This window comes from Bufo gargarizans, chromosome 1, assembly GCF_014858855.1.
Source record: "Bufo gargarizans isolate SCDJY-AF-19 chromosome 1, ASM1485885v1, whole genome shotgun sequence".
Lineage (NCBI taxonomy): Eukaryota > Metazoa > Chordata > Amphibia > Anura > Bufonidae > Bufo > Bufo gargarizans.
The window spans coordinates 433222812-433240144 of record NC_058080.1 but is presented as its reverse complement, the minus strand read 5'-3'; the positions used below and the strand labels follow the sequence as shown (position 1 = coordinate 433240144).

General features: G+C 42.2%; 1 protein-coding gene across 1 annotated transcript in view; it reads right to left on the bottom strand.

Moving 5' to 3' along the window:
• Positions 1-17333, bottom strand: part of RCL1 (RNA terminal phosphate cyclase like 1) — a 36081-nt gene that overhangs the window by 1979 nt on the left and 16769 nt on the right. Inside the window, exons 3-8 of the mRNA XM_044272086.1 lie at positions 16210-16385; positions 15980-16054; positions 14917-15041; positions 14112-14237; positions 13540-13696; positions 5175-5278 (exon numbers count right to left, since the gene is read on the bottom strand). Of these exons, the coding sequence (XP_044128021.1) occupies positions 5175-5278; positions 13540-13696; positions 14112-14237; positions 14917-15041; positions 15980-16054; positions 16210-16385 (763 nt within the window). The remainder of the gene's footprint in view (positions 1-5174; positions 5279-13539; positions 13697-14111; positions 14238-14916; positions 15042-15979; positions 16055-16209; positions 16386-17333) is intronic.

Below are 17333 nucleotides of genomic sequence, written 5' to 3'. Positions count from 1 at the left end.
ATTCAGATGTCCGTATGTGTTTTGCGTATCTGATCCATGGATGCGTGGATCCGTAAAACACATACGGACATCTGAATGGAGCCTTACAGGGGTGTAATCAATGACAGGGGGGTGATCAGGGAGTCTATATGGGGTGATCAGGGGTTCATTAGTGACAGGGGGGTGTAGTGTAGTGGTGGTTGGTGCTACTTTACAGAGCTACCTGTGTCCTCTGGTGGTCGATCCAAGCAAAAGGGACCGCCAAAGGACCAGGTAGCAGTTATATTAGATGCTGTTAACAAAACAGCGTCTAATATACCTGTTAGGGGTAAAAACAAACAAACAAAAAAAAAAACGCATCTACAGCCTGCCAGCGAACGATCGCCGCTGACAGGTTGTAGATCCAGTCTCTTACCTTCCGATCCTGTGAACACGCGCACCTGTGTGCGCGCGTTCACAGGAAATCTCGCCTCTCACAAGATGACGCACGGATGCGTCCAGGAGGAATGAATCGACCGCCTCCAGGAAGCATCCGTGCGTTAGGCGGTCCTGGAGTGGTTAAAGAGCATACTCTGAGCAGGATCAACCCAATTAAACCAGGTATATTGTCTGACAAACAAGAATGACCCAGGGTATCCCCAGGGCGGGTAAGAGACAGTGCCCACCCTGAATAGCCACAGGGGATACACCTAAAGTGTAACTCGGTAAAAGCTCCCGAGTGAAATAGCAGAAACAAACGAAAAGAGAGCTCATATTACCAAAAATATAAATTTTATTACAATAAGTTAAAAAATGATGACAAAAAAAGAAGGGTAAATTAATACATGAGATGCCGTGAAACAAGGTGATGGGAGCGGAGAAAAAACAGCACCACCCTGGGAGGAAGGAGCACACGGTTGAGACAAATGAAGAGATATAGTATACATAATATCTGACATGGAAATGAGTAGTCTTGGGTACAGTGCCCAGTCCATGCGAGAAGTAAATAGAGAGATAAAACCTTACAATATTAGGTAAAGCACGGTCAGCTCATGCACCCCCACTAGAAGTAGATACAAACATATAAGGATAGAGATTGTATCAGACAGGGCAAAGTGCCGGTGGACAAAAATTGACCACACAATCAGCGGGGGGCAATGGGAGACCAGAGCTTACCTGAAATAACCATGTGCAAAGAAACCCAGGGTGGCGCTACCCCAACGCGCGTTTCGGCGTGCCTTCGTCAGGGGGTAGCGCCATCTCTGTGAACCAAGTTTAAATAGGCTCTCTTAGCCAATAGGAATGAGTACTTACTCGTTCCCAGGTGTGCATGTTGACAAAGCGCGCTGAGATCCTGGCGATTCGCATCCGGCCGCCCCACAGCCGGCGTCCCGCTGGCACGCCTACCCCACGTGATAAAATCACATGATCGGGCGGCACTGGCGTAAGGATGCACGGGTGTGAGGCGCCGGAGGCGGCACCCAGGATGACGCGCGCTCACATGACAGAAGGGGAGGAGCATGAAAATACCAGCGGATAGCCCAGCGAAATGACCCACAGTCTCAGAATCCTGAACCAGGCCGTATTTAGCAAATAGTAATATTACAGACAAGCCACAAACAAACCATCGATACGGCATACATCGAGCATGTATTATATTGCAATAGGTCTCTGGCTTTTTCCTTCCCTCCCCTCTCCCTTTTTCCTTCCTGTTCCCACCTGTTTGCTCATTAATTTATATATATATTTCTTATATATTTATTATTATTCTTCTATTATGATTAATGTTTGTTGTTTCTTCCATTCTTACCTAATTATAATCATGTTTGATATTTCTAATCATGCTGGTGTATGCATACATTTTATGTATTATTTTTTTTCTAATATTATTATTGATTCTGTATGTATGAAATTATTTATATAGTTCTATTTATGCATTACAGTATATTTGTATATTAATATTCTTTTTCGTACTGTGTATGCATACACATATTGTTATAGAGCCACAGATGCCGTATCGATGGTTTGTTTGTGGCTTGTCTGTAATATTACTATTTGCTAAATACGGCCTGGTTCAGGATTCTGAGACTGTGGGTCATTTCGCTGGGCTATCCGCTGGTATTTTCATGCTCCTCCCCTTCTGTCATGTGAGCGCGCGTCATCCTGGGTGCCGCCTCCGGCGCCTCACACCCGTGCATCCTTACGCCAGTGCCGCCCAATCATGTGATTTTATCACGTGGGGTAGGCGTGCCGGCGGAACGCCGGCTGTGGGGCGGCCGGATGCGAATCGCCAGGATCTCAGCGCGCTTTGTCAACATGCACACCTGGGAACGAGTAAGTACTCATTCCTATTGGCTAAGAGAGCCTATTTAAACTTGGTTCACAGAGATGGCGCTACCCCCTGACGAAGGCACGCCGAAACGCGCGTTGGGGTAGCGCCACCCTGGGTTTCTTTGCACACGGTTATTTCAGGTAAGCTCTGGTCTCCCATTGCCCCCCGCTGATTGTGTGGTCAATTTTTGTCCACCGGCACTTTGCCCTGTCTGATACAATCTCTATCCTTATATGTTTGTATCTACTTCTAGTGGGGGTGCATGAGCTGACCGTGCTTTACCTAATATTGTAAGGTTTTATCTCTCTATTTACTTCTCGCATGGACTGGGCACTGTACCCAAGACTACTCATTTCCATGTCAGATATTATGTATACTATATCTCTTCATTTGTCTCAACCGTGTGCTCCTTCCTCCCAGGGTGGTGCTGTTTTTTCTCCGCTCCCATCACCTTGGTTTCACGGCATCTCATGTATTAATTTACCCTTCTTTTTTTGTCATCATTTTTTAACTTATTGTAATAAAATTTATATATTTTTGGTAATATGAGCTCTCTTTTCGTTTGTTTCAGGTATATTGTCTGGTAGGGTTGATCATGTTGACTAAAATGATACCTTTTTGGCTAATTTTTTCATATTTATGCAAATTACCTTTTTGGAGCACCAAAGAGTTGTGGATCTGAAGAGCTTGGAAAGCGCTGATCAGATCTTGCACATAGGCACAGCGCTCCAGCAACAGATCTTGTGCTGCTTCCCAAGCTCAGGAAATAGCATCTCATCCACTGCATAAGCACAGTCACTGCGAGAACACAGGGCTAGAAGAGATGTCTAGCCCCGTCAAAGTGAAGTGGGGAGTACAGAGAGCACAGGAATGTTGCGCAAGAATTGCTCCTAGCACTTTGTCCGGCCCCTTGGTGCTCCTAATAGGTTATTTGCATAAATATTAATAAAAACTAAAATGATAGTCTGCAAATGTTAACACTAGAAACACAAAAATATTTTAGCACAATCAACCCTACCAGACAATAGGCCTGATTTATGACCATGATTGTCTTTAAAGGGAACATGTCATGTTGCATCTGCAGTCCAAATGCTGGCAGCATGTTATAGAGCAGATTGATATAGTTTTATGATAAAAATGATTAAGTATAAGGCTACTAGCACACTCACACTAGCGTTTTCAATTCCGCGATTGAGATCTGTCATAGGATCTCAATAGCAGAAGAACACTGTTCAGTTTTGTCCCCATTCATTGTCAATGGGGACAAAACTGAACTGAACAAAACAGAGTGCACTAAAATGCATTCCGTTCAGTTTGGTTGCGCTCCCACTGTGGACAGAATAACGCTGCAAGCAGAGTTTTTCTGTCCGCGATGTGATGCGAAAACGGATCCGTCCCCCTTTGACTTTTAATGGTGTCCATGACTGATCTGTCCTACCTGTATAAAAGACATAATACAACCGAATCCGTTCATGACTGATGCATGCGGTTGTATTATTGTAACGGAAGCGTTTTTGCAGATCCATGATTGATCCGCAAAAACTGCTAGTGTGAAAGTAGCTTTACCTGTATTTTGTTCATTTAAATACCTGCTGCTTCCAGGCTTAGAAGTACAGTGGGTGGTCCTAATCAGTGACTGACTACTCTCGGTGTCGCCACAATCAAGAGATAGCTCTTAAGTCACTGAGTAGAACTGCCCACTGGACTTTTAAAGGGAGTTGTCCACTTTTTACTATTGATTACCTATCCTCAGAATAGGTCAATATCAGATCGGCAGGGATCAGACTTCTGGAATTCCCGGTAATGAGCTGTTTATCCGCTCACTGCAGCAGTTACAGAGGTGAGCAGGTGTAATTACAAGTATGGCGTCCCCATTCACTTGTATGCAACGGCTCTGTAGTTTTCACTTGACAAACAGAGCTGTCCCATAGAGATGAATGAGGACACCATACTTGTAATCACACCTGCTCACCACTGCAATTGTTGTGGTAAACAGGTAAACAGTGCAGGGGACTGCTTTCTCCAAAAGAAAAAAAAAAAAAAGAAAAAAAAAAAAAAAGAAAGCTAATTGGCGAGGGTGCCAATCTGATATTGATGACCTATCCTCAGGATAGGTCATCAATAGTAAAAAGCAGACAACCCCTTTAAGCCTACAAACAGCAGGGGTTTAAATAATATGCAATTCATACTGACTTTTCCACAAACCTATGTATCAGTCACCGCTCATCATGCTCTAAAATGCTGCCTACAGATTGGACTACATGTTCAGTTGAAAGGTTCCCTTTAAAGGGGTTGTGCTGCCACACAACATAATTACAAATCGCTTGTCCCATTCACGTGAATGGACAAGCAGTAGCAATTACACGGCTCTGCAAAGCAGAATTTTGAAGCGGAAGCTCTACACTTTTACAGGCACCGCTACCCCTTCAAACAGCTGATTGGCAAGGGGTGCCAAGAGTCAGGCCCCCGCCAATCTGATATCAATGACCCCTTTAAAGGAAAGTTCATCCAAATCCTGTTCTACATTGGTCATTATAGAATGAAGGAAATCCAGTTAGGTGTTACTACATTTCATTAACATCCGTTGATGAGTCCCATGTTCTGTGTAGTGAGGCCCTGAGCGGTCAGTCTCTTGATGGCACCACCATTCTTCAGTTATCACAGTACTGTACCTTACACATATACAGCACCGGTACCATGATAACCGAAAAAGGACAGTTCACATTCTTTGACACCGCACCAGACCAGGATGATCCTCTCCATAGAACAGTTCCTAAGAACATTACACGATTGATCAAATTTATATTAATATAATATAATATAATATAATATATATATATAAACCAGAAGTCAAGCTATCACACGTGACATGGTAAAAACTTACGTGTAAGGAGACAAAGGTCCAAGCAAAACTTTCGAAACATCCTGCTGTCCAAGGGTCATGAGGAGAAGAACCAAACTCTGATTTACGGAGTCCACACATCCCCCCTGCAAACACAAGCATGTGAGTCTTACACTGTAGGATAAGGAGAGCAGGCCACATGCTGGACAGGAAATTAACTGCAGCAAACAATGCATGACAGCACGATGTTTTCTGAAAATAATTTAAATTGAACTGACATATCTTAAAAATTAAATCCCGACACAAAAGGATAAGTAAAGAGCAAATCCCAAATCAATAGTGCTAGCCGTAATAATGCTCGTTTTCATGTTATAGCCATTGCAAACACTGCCCCTTAGTGGTGAAACAGAGCATTGCATAATCTACTTTGGAAAATACACTCTGAAGAGCACAGGGGAAAGGACAAAACTTTGATTTCGTTAAAGGGAGGAGGATAAAAAAAAACTAAATTCTTCGTTAGAGGGTAATAAAGTGCATTATGGCACAGACGTCCAGAACAGAAGCACGGGGGTTACTTCTGTTAACTTCCTATTCTTCATATGGCATCAATATATTATACTGTACTATGAAAATTATATTCACTCACACTGATCTCAGCCCCCAGTAGGGTTGAGGATCAAATTTCTGATCCAAAATGCACACAAACACTATGTACGGCCCATTTATTAGGAAACACATTTACCTAGAACTATGGGGCCTCTATACACACAGGGAAGAACACTCAAACTCCATTCAGACATTCATGGCTGGAGTCCAACAAGGTAAACAGTCAGTCATCATGCAGTCTAGTTTGAGTCTAAGTGTAATAGATGGGTTTATTAATATAAAAATGATTATGATAAGGAGATAAAAAGCACACAAGTTGCTGCAGGTTTCTTTGTCAAGAGCAAATCAAGTATTCAGGACGCCATGCCCTCTAAAAATACTGGCATACTGTATGCCTACTCAGCCAAGGCTCCAAACCACAGTCACATTCTAATGAGTTCATATTTCTCCAAGGCTTCGGTGCCTGCTATGAATACCCACAAGTATATAAGGAAGCATTATCCCACTGCATACGTTATCTGCTAGGGCTAACTCATGCCCATGCCAAAGGCGTGTATGATTACATGCATGTATAAGAAGTCACAGCAAAAGCCCGATTGTTCTTGCAGTCTCCCTAAGGCCTCTTTCACACGAGCGTGACGGATTGGCTCCGGATGAGTTTAGTGAAACGCGCACCATTTTGCAAGCAAGTTCAGTCAGTTTTGTCTGCAATTGTGTTCATTTGTGCAGTTTTTTCTGCGTGGGTGCAATGCGTTTTGAGGTGTTTTTTTACGCGCACGAGAAAAAAAACAGATGTTGTTTGTAAACCTTCCCTTAGCAACCACCAGTGAAAAAACACAATACATCCGCACTTGCTTCCGGATGCAATGCGTTTTTCACTGAAGCCCCATTCACTTCTATGGGGCCAGGGCTGCATGAAAAACGCAGAATATAGAACATGCTGCGTTTTTCACGCAATGCAGAACTGATGCGCAAAAAAAAGTGCGGGTACTATGCGTTTACATCACGCATTGCACCCGCACGGAAAACTCGCTCGTGTGAAAGAGGCCTAATGGTTAGTCAAAAAACTTGATTTTTAACTTTTCACTACTACAGAACTCCATATGAATCAGGAAGGCCTCATGCACGCAAAACAGACACGAAAAGAACATGTTTCTTTTTTGCGGGGCGGCGGAACGGACATATGGATGTGGACAGCACATGGTCCCATTGAAATGAATTGGTCAACCCTTGAACCGCAAAGAATACGAATCCAATGTGGGACCAAAAATATGGTCATGTGCGTGTGGTCTAAGGCTACTTTCACACTAGCGTTCGATCGGATCCGTTCTGAACGGATCCGCTCATATTAATGCAGACGGTGGCTCCGTTCAGAACGGATCCGTCTGCATTATATTGGCAAAAAATGGCTAAGTGTGAAATTAGCGGATCCGTCCAGACTTTTACATTGAAAGTCAATGGGGGACGGATCCGTTTGAAGATTGAAGATGCCACAATATGGCTCAAACGGATCCGTCCCCATTGACTTACATTGTAAGTCTGGACGGATCCGCACGCCGCCAGACTGATGCAGTCTGAGCGGATCCGCATCCATTCAGACTGCATCAGGGCTGGACGGAAGCGTTCGGGTCCTCTTGTGAGCCCCTTCAAACGGAGCTCACGAGCAGACAGCTGAACGCTAGTGTGAAACTAGCCTAAGAGGATTCACCATTGATTTCGGTCAGTTTTTTCTTATTGTGTATTTTCTGTTTTGTTTGCATTTATTATTTCTAAATGGCCATAAAACCTCACCACAATAGATAACAAGCTTCTACGTAGGGCAAAACAGCCATAGCAGAGATGTTAGTCAGCCATCAAAAGGTATTCCGTTAACTGGACAGTAAATGTGGCGTTGCATAATAAAAATAAAAAAAAAATTACCTTTGGATTGTAACCATCTACTGCAAAAAAAAAAAAAAAAAAAAAAAAAACACACCACACAGCAAAAAGCAGGAGGCGCCTCCAATTATGTGTTTTGCTAGATAATCATCTCTAAGTATTTGTATGGCACATAAAAGATCCAGTCAGCTGACAAACGTCTGCTCGTTCTTCGGCTGGTAGCTGTCCTGTTTACACAGGGCAGTGACCAGAAATGTGTTCTTATGAATGCTCGCCCGCCCAAACGTTGGCCCATGGAAAAAGCACTGTTGATCACAGTAAACCACAATCCAGTCTTAAGGTACTTTCACACTAGCGTTAGAAGAATCCGGCAGGCAGAGCCGGAAATCGGTATGCAAACTGATATCATTTGTTTCCGGATCAGTCTGACAAATGCATTGAAATAATGGATCCGTCTCTCCAGTGTCATCCAGAAAAACTGATCCAGTATTTTTTAAAATGTCTGCGCATGCACAGACCAGAAAACCGGATCCGTCAATGCGGCAATTTCCTGAACACTTGGTACCGGATCCGGCATTAAAGAGGACCTTTCATGGGTCTGAACATTGTAAGAACTATCTTGACATGTAGAGCGGCGCCCAGGGCTCTCACTGCACTTACTATTATCCCTGAGCACCGCTCCAGTCACCCGCTGTGGCCCTGTGCTGTATGGTAATTGCTACTATCGGTTCACCAGGGAGGAGTCTGCCCTGTTTCTCCCTGGGCATCTCCTCCTCCTTGTAGCGCTATCCAATGGCAGCGCAGAGCTCACAGCCTGGGAGGTTTTTTTTCTCCCTGGCTGTGAGCTCTGCGATTGGACAGCACTACAGCATGAGAGAAGGAACGCCCAGGGATAAACAGGGCAGACTCCTCCCTGGTGAGCCGATAGTAGCAATTACCATACAGCGCGGGGCAAGAGCGGGCGAACGGAGCAGTGCCCAGGAATAATAGTAAGTGCAGTGAGATCCCTGGGCGCCGCTCGACATGTCCATATAGTTCTCTTACAATGTTCGGACCCATGAAAGGTCCCGTTTAATACATTTCAATGGAAATTAATGTCGGATCTGGCAAGTGTTCCGGAATGTCGGCCAGAGAAAAAAAACGCAGCATGCTGCCGTATTTTCTCTGGCCAAATACCGCAAAAGGGACAGAACAGAAGACATCCGGATGCATAATGAACAGAATGCTCTCCATTCAGAATGCATGCGTTTTTTTTCCGGTATTGAGCCCCTACGACGGAACTCAATACCGGAAAACTAACGCTCGTGTGAAAGTAGCCTTACTGCAACACAACGGTATATTGGCATCACCACAATTTACAAACACAGTTGCCAATACCCTAAAACATTAGGGGCATTGTATATCATGCCAATTATTTAGAGCATTTTAGTCACAGCATAAAAAACATATTTAAAGGGAACCTGTCACCAGAATTTTGTGCATAGAGCTGAGGACATGGGTTGCTAGATGGCCGCTAGCACATCCGCAATATCCAGTCCCCATAGCTCTGTGTGCTTTTATTGTGTAAAAAAAAAAAATCAGATTTGATACATATGCAAATTAACATAAGAGTCATATCTTTCTTGTGTGACCAGAGAAGTCATACTTTCAAGCTCTGACTCATCTCAGGTTAATTTGCATATGTATCAAATCTTATTTTATTTTTTTGACACAATAAAAGGACACAGAGCTATGGGGACTGGGTATTGCAGATGTGCTAATGACCATCTAGCAACCCATGTCCTCAGCTCTATACCAAAATCCCGGTGACAGGTTCCCTTTAAGAAAGCAGTAACAGACACTTCTGCCGCAGAGCCAGAGACAAAACCTGGCCGCCCTAGGAGGAGGACAGAGAAGATGTGCTTCTATATGAAGTTAGGACATACAGAAATAGGACGCCAGCTACATCGGCCTCCAGCGTGAATGTGGTAGATTCTTTGTAGTGGAAATCACTAAAGCTATAAGACTAGAAACCAAGAGCTTGCACAGCAAACGGTTAACAGACTACCGGCATGTGGACACAATAGAAAGCTTACCTAGATTTTAATTTTGGAGATCCCTTCTAGCTTTTCCCCGTGTGGAACAATGTCTCCTCAACCTTGTCCTATAATTTAATGCCCACTGTGTCATCCCCACAAGTTTGCTATGCTTTCTGGGCAAGCAGCCTTACTGGTATTTATTAACTGAAACCAAATACAAGCGAGGTTGCCTTCACACGAACAACAAAATGTTAACTCGCACTTTGCATAACAGCTTATGAAACACTGTTTGCACCCTACAAGTATATTTCATATTGCACAGAGGTGAGCAGAAACAGGAGACACCGCACGCTGGGGGCATTTCCTAGCATTGGATGGACTCATTCTGCCATGTACATTAAAGACAGGTAACAGGACTGTGAACCATGCAGAGCACACCTGGCACTGGCAAATATGGTTAATAGTAAATGCCCCAATAACTCCAGCAGGTGGTGCCATTGCAGCCTTTCTGGGGCAATTAAAAAATAAAAATAAATTAAAATTGCCCATTGACGCTTGAGATGGGTTCCAGCAGTAACTCCTTTATGACTGCACAATTACCAAAATGGCAATGCTTCAGTTAAAGGGATGTTCTAGTCCTCTTATATTGATGGCCTAACCTCAGGTGGCCGATCGGTGGGTGTCCGAACGCCGCTTATCAGCTGTTCTGCAGTTACTCCGGACCTACAACTCCATCCACTTTGCAATGGATGAAGCAGATTACAGCAGCGCTGTTCCCACTGATGTGAATAGAAGCAGCACTGTGGTGCCCAGCTCCGTCTACTACAACTGTCGTTTCTGGAGCTGCTGCAGAACAGCTGATCGATAGGGGTATGTAGGGTTGTCAGAGCGCCGCAATAAGCGCCGATAGCCTATCCTGAAGCGTGGACATCAATGTAGAAGGATCGGAAAAACCCTTTACACCACATTCACATCTGCATTGTGGACTCCAGCACTGTTCCAGTCACTGTATCTGGTATAGTTACTGGCTTGTGGCTGGACAAAAAAAAACAAAAACATCCACAGCCATTTTTTGTCCATCCAAAAGCAGGCATATATTCCAGAAAGAGGCTGGATCCCTACCAGATCCCATTATAGTGAATGAGAGTCCTGGGCTGGCCTTAAAGATCCTTTATTGTGGGTGACTTCTATCCTGTATCTAATACCCAATGGTAGTGATGTCGACCCATTTAAAGTTTGCTATGCATTTTAACCAAAGCTCAACATTTTAGCACTTCTGATACCAAACACCAAAAAGTTTTAAAGGGATATTTCCATGAATTAGAAAAAATTTAAATATCTGAAGTAATGCACACCATTTATATATAAATGCAAAAGTAACCCTACAGCGTAATTCTCACTTTTTTGACCTCTAGAGAGAGATCGCTTTATACTACTATGACTTCACTATGAGATCACTATGTCAGCACTAAGAGGAGGAAGAAATCAGAGAAGCTACGGAGCATGTTACGCCACCTCTGAATGCAGGAGTCGGAAAACCAAAAGGACAAACAGCAGGGGCCACTACTGTAGTCTTAGAAATCCGAGTCACTAAAATTACCAACTTTAATCATGGGATAACCCCTTTATGCAAAATAAAAAATATAAAATCAGCCATCATATAGTACATGACAATCTCTTTCTAACAAAGCCAGAACCAGCCCTGTACCTCACATGGATCCAGAGATCCCCCAGTCATTGCTCCATTACATTTATTTCAGGCTGACAGCTCAGGAGATGCGTCCTTTCTCAAGGGGCATGTCCTTTATCAGGGGTAGTATCCTTTCAGCTCTCTTTCTGTAGCTGCCACAGCTTCTAATGGTAGATATGGCTGGTGGCAGTTAAGGGATGAAACTGCACATGTGCGACCACCTCAAAGAGGTGGACAGAGAAATGCATTACATGCAATTACAAAAGTATTCAGATCTATGTACAGGTTTAAAAAAAAGGTAGAATATTTTTGTGGATCTACCACTTTAATGCAAATTAAAAAAAAAAGAACAAAAGGAAGCAAATGCTACTGCATTAGGACACGCTTATGGGTTAAATGTTATGCAGTTTTCCTAATTAACTATTTTAATACATGCACATTTTTCTTACAACACATTAATTGCTGGGCTTGTCTTGAAGCCTACAAACCAGCAGCGTGGCATAGCAGAATATAGCAGTACCAAAGCCAGAAAAACAAAGCGTTTCAATCGACACTTGTAAATTGAGACAAGCAGACGCTGATACTTGGACGGGAATATAGGGAGGATTTCCAAGACTAGTCAGTACAGATTTAGTTTTGTAGAGCTGTACAAGCCCTCCCCCCAAGTGTAACTGAAAAACACCACCACTGTGCCGAATGTCATGGTATTTCTACAAGCATTTTTACCTTCGGTTTTACACGCAGTGTCTAAAAAGTGGAATTGTTTAATATCATAAAGCCGTACTCTATTAAAAAAAAAAAGTTTCAACCATGTACATGATGCAACTCAACTTTAGGTATTAAAAATTAGGGATCTGCCTGAACACATGATCCTCAGTCAGACGCCATCTTGTGGACACGATCTCTATGCGGACAGTGCAGAAGGTGTGCCTTACAAGGGGGAAACTGCTTATGAAATACAGCAAATGGCACAGAATATCAGCAACGGCTACATTAGTAAGTGCCATATAGTCATCTTACCGACACAGTAGTCACAAGTAGCCAATCGCTTTAAACAATAGGCCATTTTTCAATGACAGAAGAATAAGAAAATGCAAGTTCTATCTTAAGTCACCATTGGAATAGATCCCAGTTGTTTCGCCTAGACATAGGAGGTGTCAGAGGTGTCTTGCAGACATTTTCGCTCCGATACTGAAACATACACTATGCAACTATGTCAGAAAAATATTTAGGGCCTACCAGCAGCTTTTTCACAATAAGCCGATGTGTGTGTCCATGAGGAGTAACAGTTACATGACATGTATCTTGCATTTAGTCACCAATTTCCCCCCTCTGCAGGTTCCATTTGGACAGAGACTGCTACGATGTTACATACACTGCTCATTAAGAAAAGACACTGCTCCCTATCACTCTGTACCACACCATAAGAAGCTGCAGCAGTATGAATAACATGCAGAAATAAGCAGTGTAGCTGTGAATCTGGCACGAGGAGGCAGAAAACTTAACTACAACCAGCAGCATCTCTGTATCTGCGCCTTTATCTCCCTCCAGCAGCTAACTACTCCTCCACTCTATATTCCCTCTGGTCTCTCAAGGTGGATTTTTATGTGAATTGAGGGTGAATGATAGGTTCAGGAGGCAGGGTGGGGAGACGTGGCTGATAAAAGTGGAGAATAAGGCATTTCCTCAAATTAGATATGTTGCAGTGTTTTTCGTTTTTTTTTTTTCATATTTGCTTTTACTATATTATACACAAACAAATTTGTATTAATAATTTCCAACTGTGGTGAGCTGGAAACCATTTTGAAAGAATATAATTAATCCAGAAGTTAAAGCCAGAATCAATCAAATCGGACAATCTACCCAAAAACATCACTGCGGACATGAAGACAAGAGCTGTGAGGTACTCCAGGACGGTTGGAGGGCCATTATGGTGGTGACAGAATTCTTTTAAAAGTCAGATCACTTTTACTATAGTAGTTTAGTAAACAAACACATTTGCACTAATATAACTAGTAAAACCTATCCAAAAGATCACCTCTAAGACCAAATTTCCTGCAAATGACTACCAGTCCTTTGAGAAGACCAACGCCCCCTTAGAAATCCACTTTCCAGTGAAATTTTGGGTGGTCAGGTTTCTTTGTCTATCTATGGGTCCAGACCACATCAAAATAAACTTCAAAGGGTACATGGCATCTTTCGCAAGCCTACTTACGCGATAGATTTCTTCCAAAAGCAGCTTGGCACAGTTCTTGCCCAGATCTTCTGGAAGTACAGTTGCTCCCTGCCCTTGTGGGTTTGATGCAAGCTCTGCACTAATTAGATAGCCTTCAGTCGTTTCAGCCACTAGTGATAGACCAAAGCCAGGAGACCTAGGAATTAAGCATTTACCATGGAAATTCTTGGTTAAAGCACATACATAAAACACCAGGACTCAACTGTTCACATGCGACAAAATATTTTTTTTATTTTGGTTTTATTATTTTACATAATTTTGAAGTAATTTTTAAACAGCCAGACAACTCATTTAAAGGAATTGTGCAGCCTTTACTAATTGTTGATGATACGCCATCACTAGCTGATCGGCAAGGCTCTGACACTACGTATCCTGCAGATCAGCAGCTATTCAGGTGTAGCTACGTTGCCTTAAGCCACCGACAGGACTACACAGCTCTGTCAACCTTGTAATGGAGGAAGCCCCATGGATCAGCTAGCGACGGCCTAAGGATAGGCCATCACTTAGTAAAGGCTGGACAACCCCTTTAAGTGCCATCCATTTACACTTACTTTCCAGAACTTGTCCCTTTGAGATGGTCTGTGTGTATATAAATATCTGGGAGAAACTTATTCAAAATGCTTCTTGCAGACTCCACAATCCTATTACCAATTTGTGGAGATACTCGGACAGAATATCTGTTAAGTGAGGGTTAAAGATAAAATCTCATGTTGCAGTAAACGATAACGAAGGGGCAAGGAACACTAGCAGCTGTGGAAAAAAGTTACATAACTAGGCAAAGCTTTTTGGAAATTATTCCAAGCATGAACATAAGAGATTTTCACCTCCACCCATCTCCACTTACATCACAGCCATCATTGTGTGTCTCGCATTCAAAGCTTTATTTATCTGCCCAGTTTTAGGGGGCAAAGTATCCCAAGGAAAAACTGCTGACAATTCAACAAAAGTGACAGAAAGAGAACTAAGTGGGAGATTTATCATACTGGTAATTTTTGAAGTCCGTTTTGCTTAAGTATTTGTTGCCGTAGTGTGCCAAATTTTTTAAAAGCTACAGGTAGTTAGATTAAGTTGGCATAACTTTAAAATTTGGCTAGAAACGTTAGACCCATTTTAATGCCAACCCCTTACAGGAATGAGATTGCTCCAACCTTTGAAACTTTTTAAAAAGTTGCATCTGATAAGAACGGCACACACCTACTCAACTAATTAACCATGTCCAATGTCCCACTTTTCAAAAGCGACATGAGCGGTATAAAAATGGCACGTGCTGCAATCTGGCCTTTTATCTTTTTACAACCAGTGTAAAAGGCCTTGATAAATTCCCCCCTTTGGTTAAAGCACTTGGTTAAAGGATACGCCACACCTCGAATACGCTTTATTTTGCCAGGATCTGTCAGATGAACTGGTCTAAGAACTTTTCTAATTGGACACGAAAATATTATCTCTCCACCTCCTCCAGGCGGCATCCCCCTTTTCACAACCTAGGAAGGCAAAAAACACACACAATCAGAAAATAAAACTACCAAAACCGATGAAATGAAATATTCACGAAGAAAATGTAGGCCATGTTAGCAAACAAAGATTATCCTATCTCACTGTTTCCACGGGAAGATGGGATTGAGTGCCTGCCCTAAGTGGCTGGGCTCATGGAAACGGCCTGCTGCTTTCGCAACTCCCACTGTAGTCAATGGAGCTACGCAAACAGAACAAGCTACACTACCTTCGTTATTCTGGGAGACACCTTTAATTCATAAATGAGGGCTGATTCATACGACCACCCTATGTCCTGGAAACAGGGCTGTGTGTCAGCCACATCTCCCAGACAGACCACGACGCCCCTGACCAAAACTGATTGCATCAGTGATTAATGATGCAGGCAGTTCCTAGATGATCGTAGCTCTACTGTACTGTGCTCACATCATGTGCGTACAGTACAATAGACCTGCAGTCAAAAAGAAACTGACTATCAATAATATCTATGAGGCAGACAGTTTGGGTCAGAGGAGTTGCGGTCGGTCTGGGAGATGTCCGACACACAGGTCATGTATCCTGGACCAAGAGCGGTCACATGAATCAAGCATTAAAGCATACTCCTACTTTCTAAAAAAATAAATAAAATTAAAATTTGAATGTAATAGAGTAAAATGAAATGTATCAAACATTTTCAACTTTTAGACACACATTTGAGAGGCGTCCATAAATATGACCATCAGTCAAAAGTAAAGTCTATTTTTACTAGCTAAAGATAACATCCTTTATTGAATGATTACAAGGATGATTGGACAATATGTATAGTATAAAGGGACCTTTAGTTATGTATTTTAGAGCGTCCTGAAGGACGTCCATACAAGCAGAATCCTACACAGTAATGATCTTTTAATAAATCTACAGGTAATTTTTTTGCCATCTAAATTCTTACCTTTAGCTCAAAATTCTCACCATCTATTCCAAACCTTTTTAGTAATGGAATGGTTGTAGCCTTAAGAGTGTCCACCTAACAAAAAGGATGACAAAAAAATAAAATAAAAAAGATCTAAAGTTGATGAACATTACACGCCAACCCAATAAATAAACCAGTATCAGTGCTACTAAATATGTTGTAAGACAAATTGAGGAGACTGGTGTCTTCTGATTGTGATGATAACTTACTGAAGGGTCAATCTGATCATTGGTGACACCCCGAAGTGTAATTTTTAATGGATGCTTCATAAATGGAGCCAGGCAGATCAAACTTTCTAAGTAATAGCCGATGGAACGTTGTACATTACAGTCGTGTTCTAGTGTTCCACCGAAAAGAAGGCCAGGCAGATAATACAAGGAAGTACCTAGAAGAAACCAACATACAGCAGTGAGCTTCCGAAGGAGAATGTTAGATTGATAACATGGATGCCAAAGAACACTATATCCAAATATATTCAAGAAGGAACGACTGATATTCAAACTAAAGCCTAGGCTCTCTTCACATCTCACTTATCCCTTTATTCTGTAAAGGTATGGGGTAATACCCATTGGCGCACACACAACAATGTGGTAAATGAAGTTTTGCGGGATCCCCTTGTATTTAAACGTGTAGTCAACTATGCATCTTAACACAGAAAAAAGGTTAGTGGACATACACTGGCAGTGTAATCCAAAATTACCAAAACTACAATATTGGCACACATTAGGGCACATTTGGGGTCATTTGGGGTCATTTATCAAACTGGTGTAAAGTAGAACTGGCTTAGTTGCCCATAGCAACCAGATTCCACCTTTCATTTTCCAAAGGAGCTGTCAAAAATGAAAGGTGGACTCTGGTTGCTACAGGCAACTGAGCAAGTTCCACTTTACACCAGTTTGATAAATGACCCTAAATATATATATCTATAAAAATGTTTAACAGGTGTTGTGAACATTTCATAGACCGTGAGGATATGGAAAAAATTAAAAAGATATTTCAAATTTGTCAATGTTGAGAAAGTGAGTTTGGTGCTGAGCGAATCTCACTAGTACAGCTTTCTACTGCAGAAACAAAGTAGGCTGGGTATATACAATGGTAGAGAGATGCCAATACATACGGTAAATTTCTAAAATCCTATGGACAGGACAGACTACTAAAAACAAACAATGGAAAACTAGAACTTACATATCAAAAACTAAAAGCAAAGAATTTTTTTTAAAGTTATTAAAAGCTAAATGCTAAAGATATGAAGATAAACACATGATGATTCAGTGGTTGTTATTATTGAAATACCCGTGAAAACCATACCTTGATTGCAGAAACCAGTCAGATT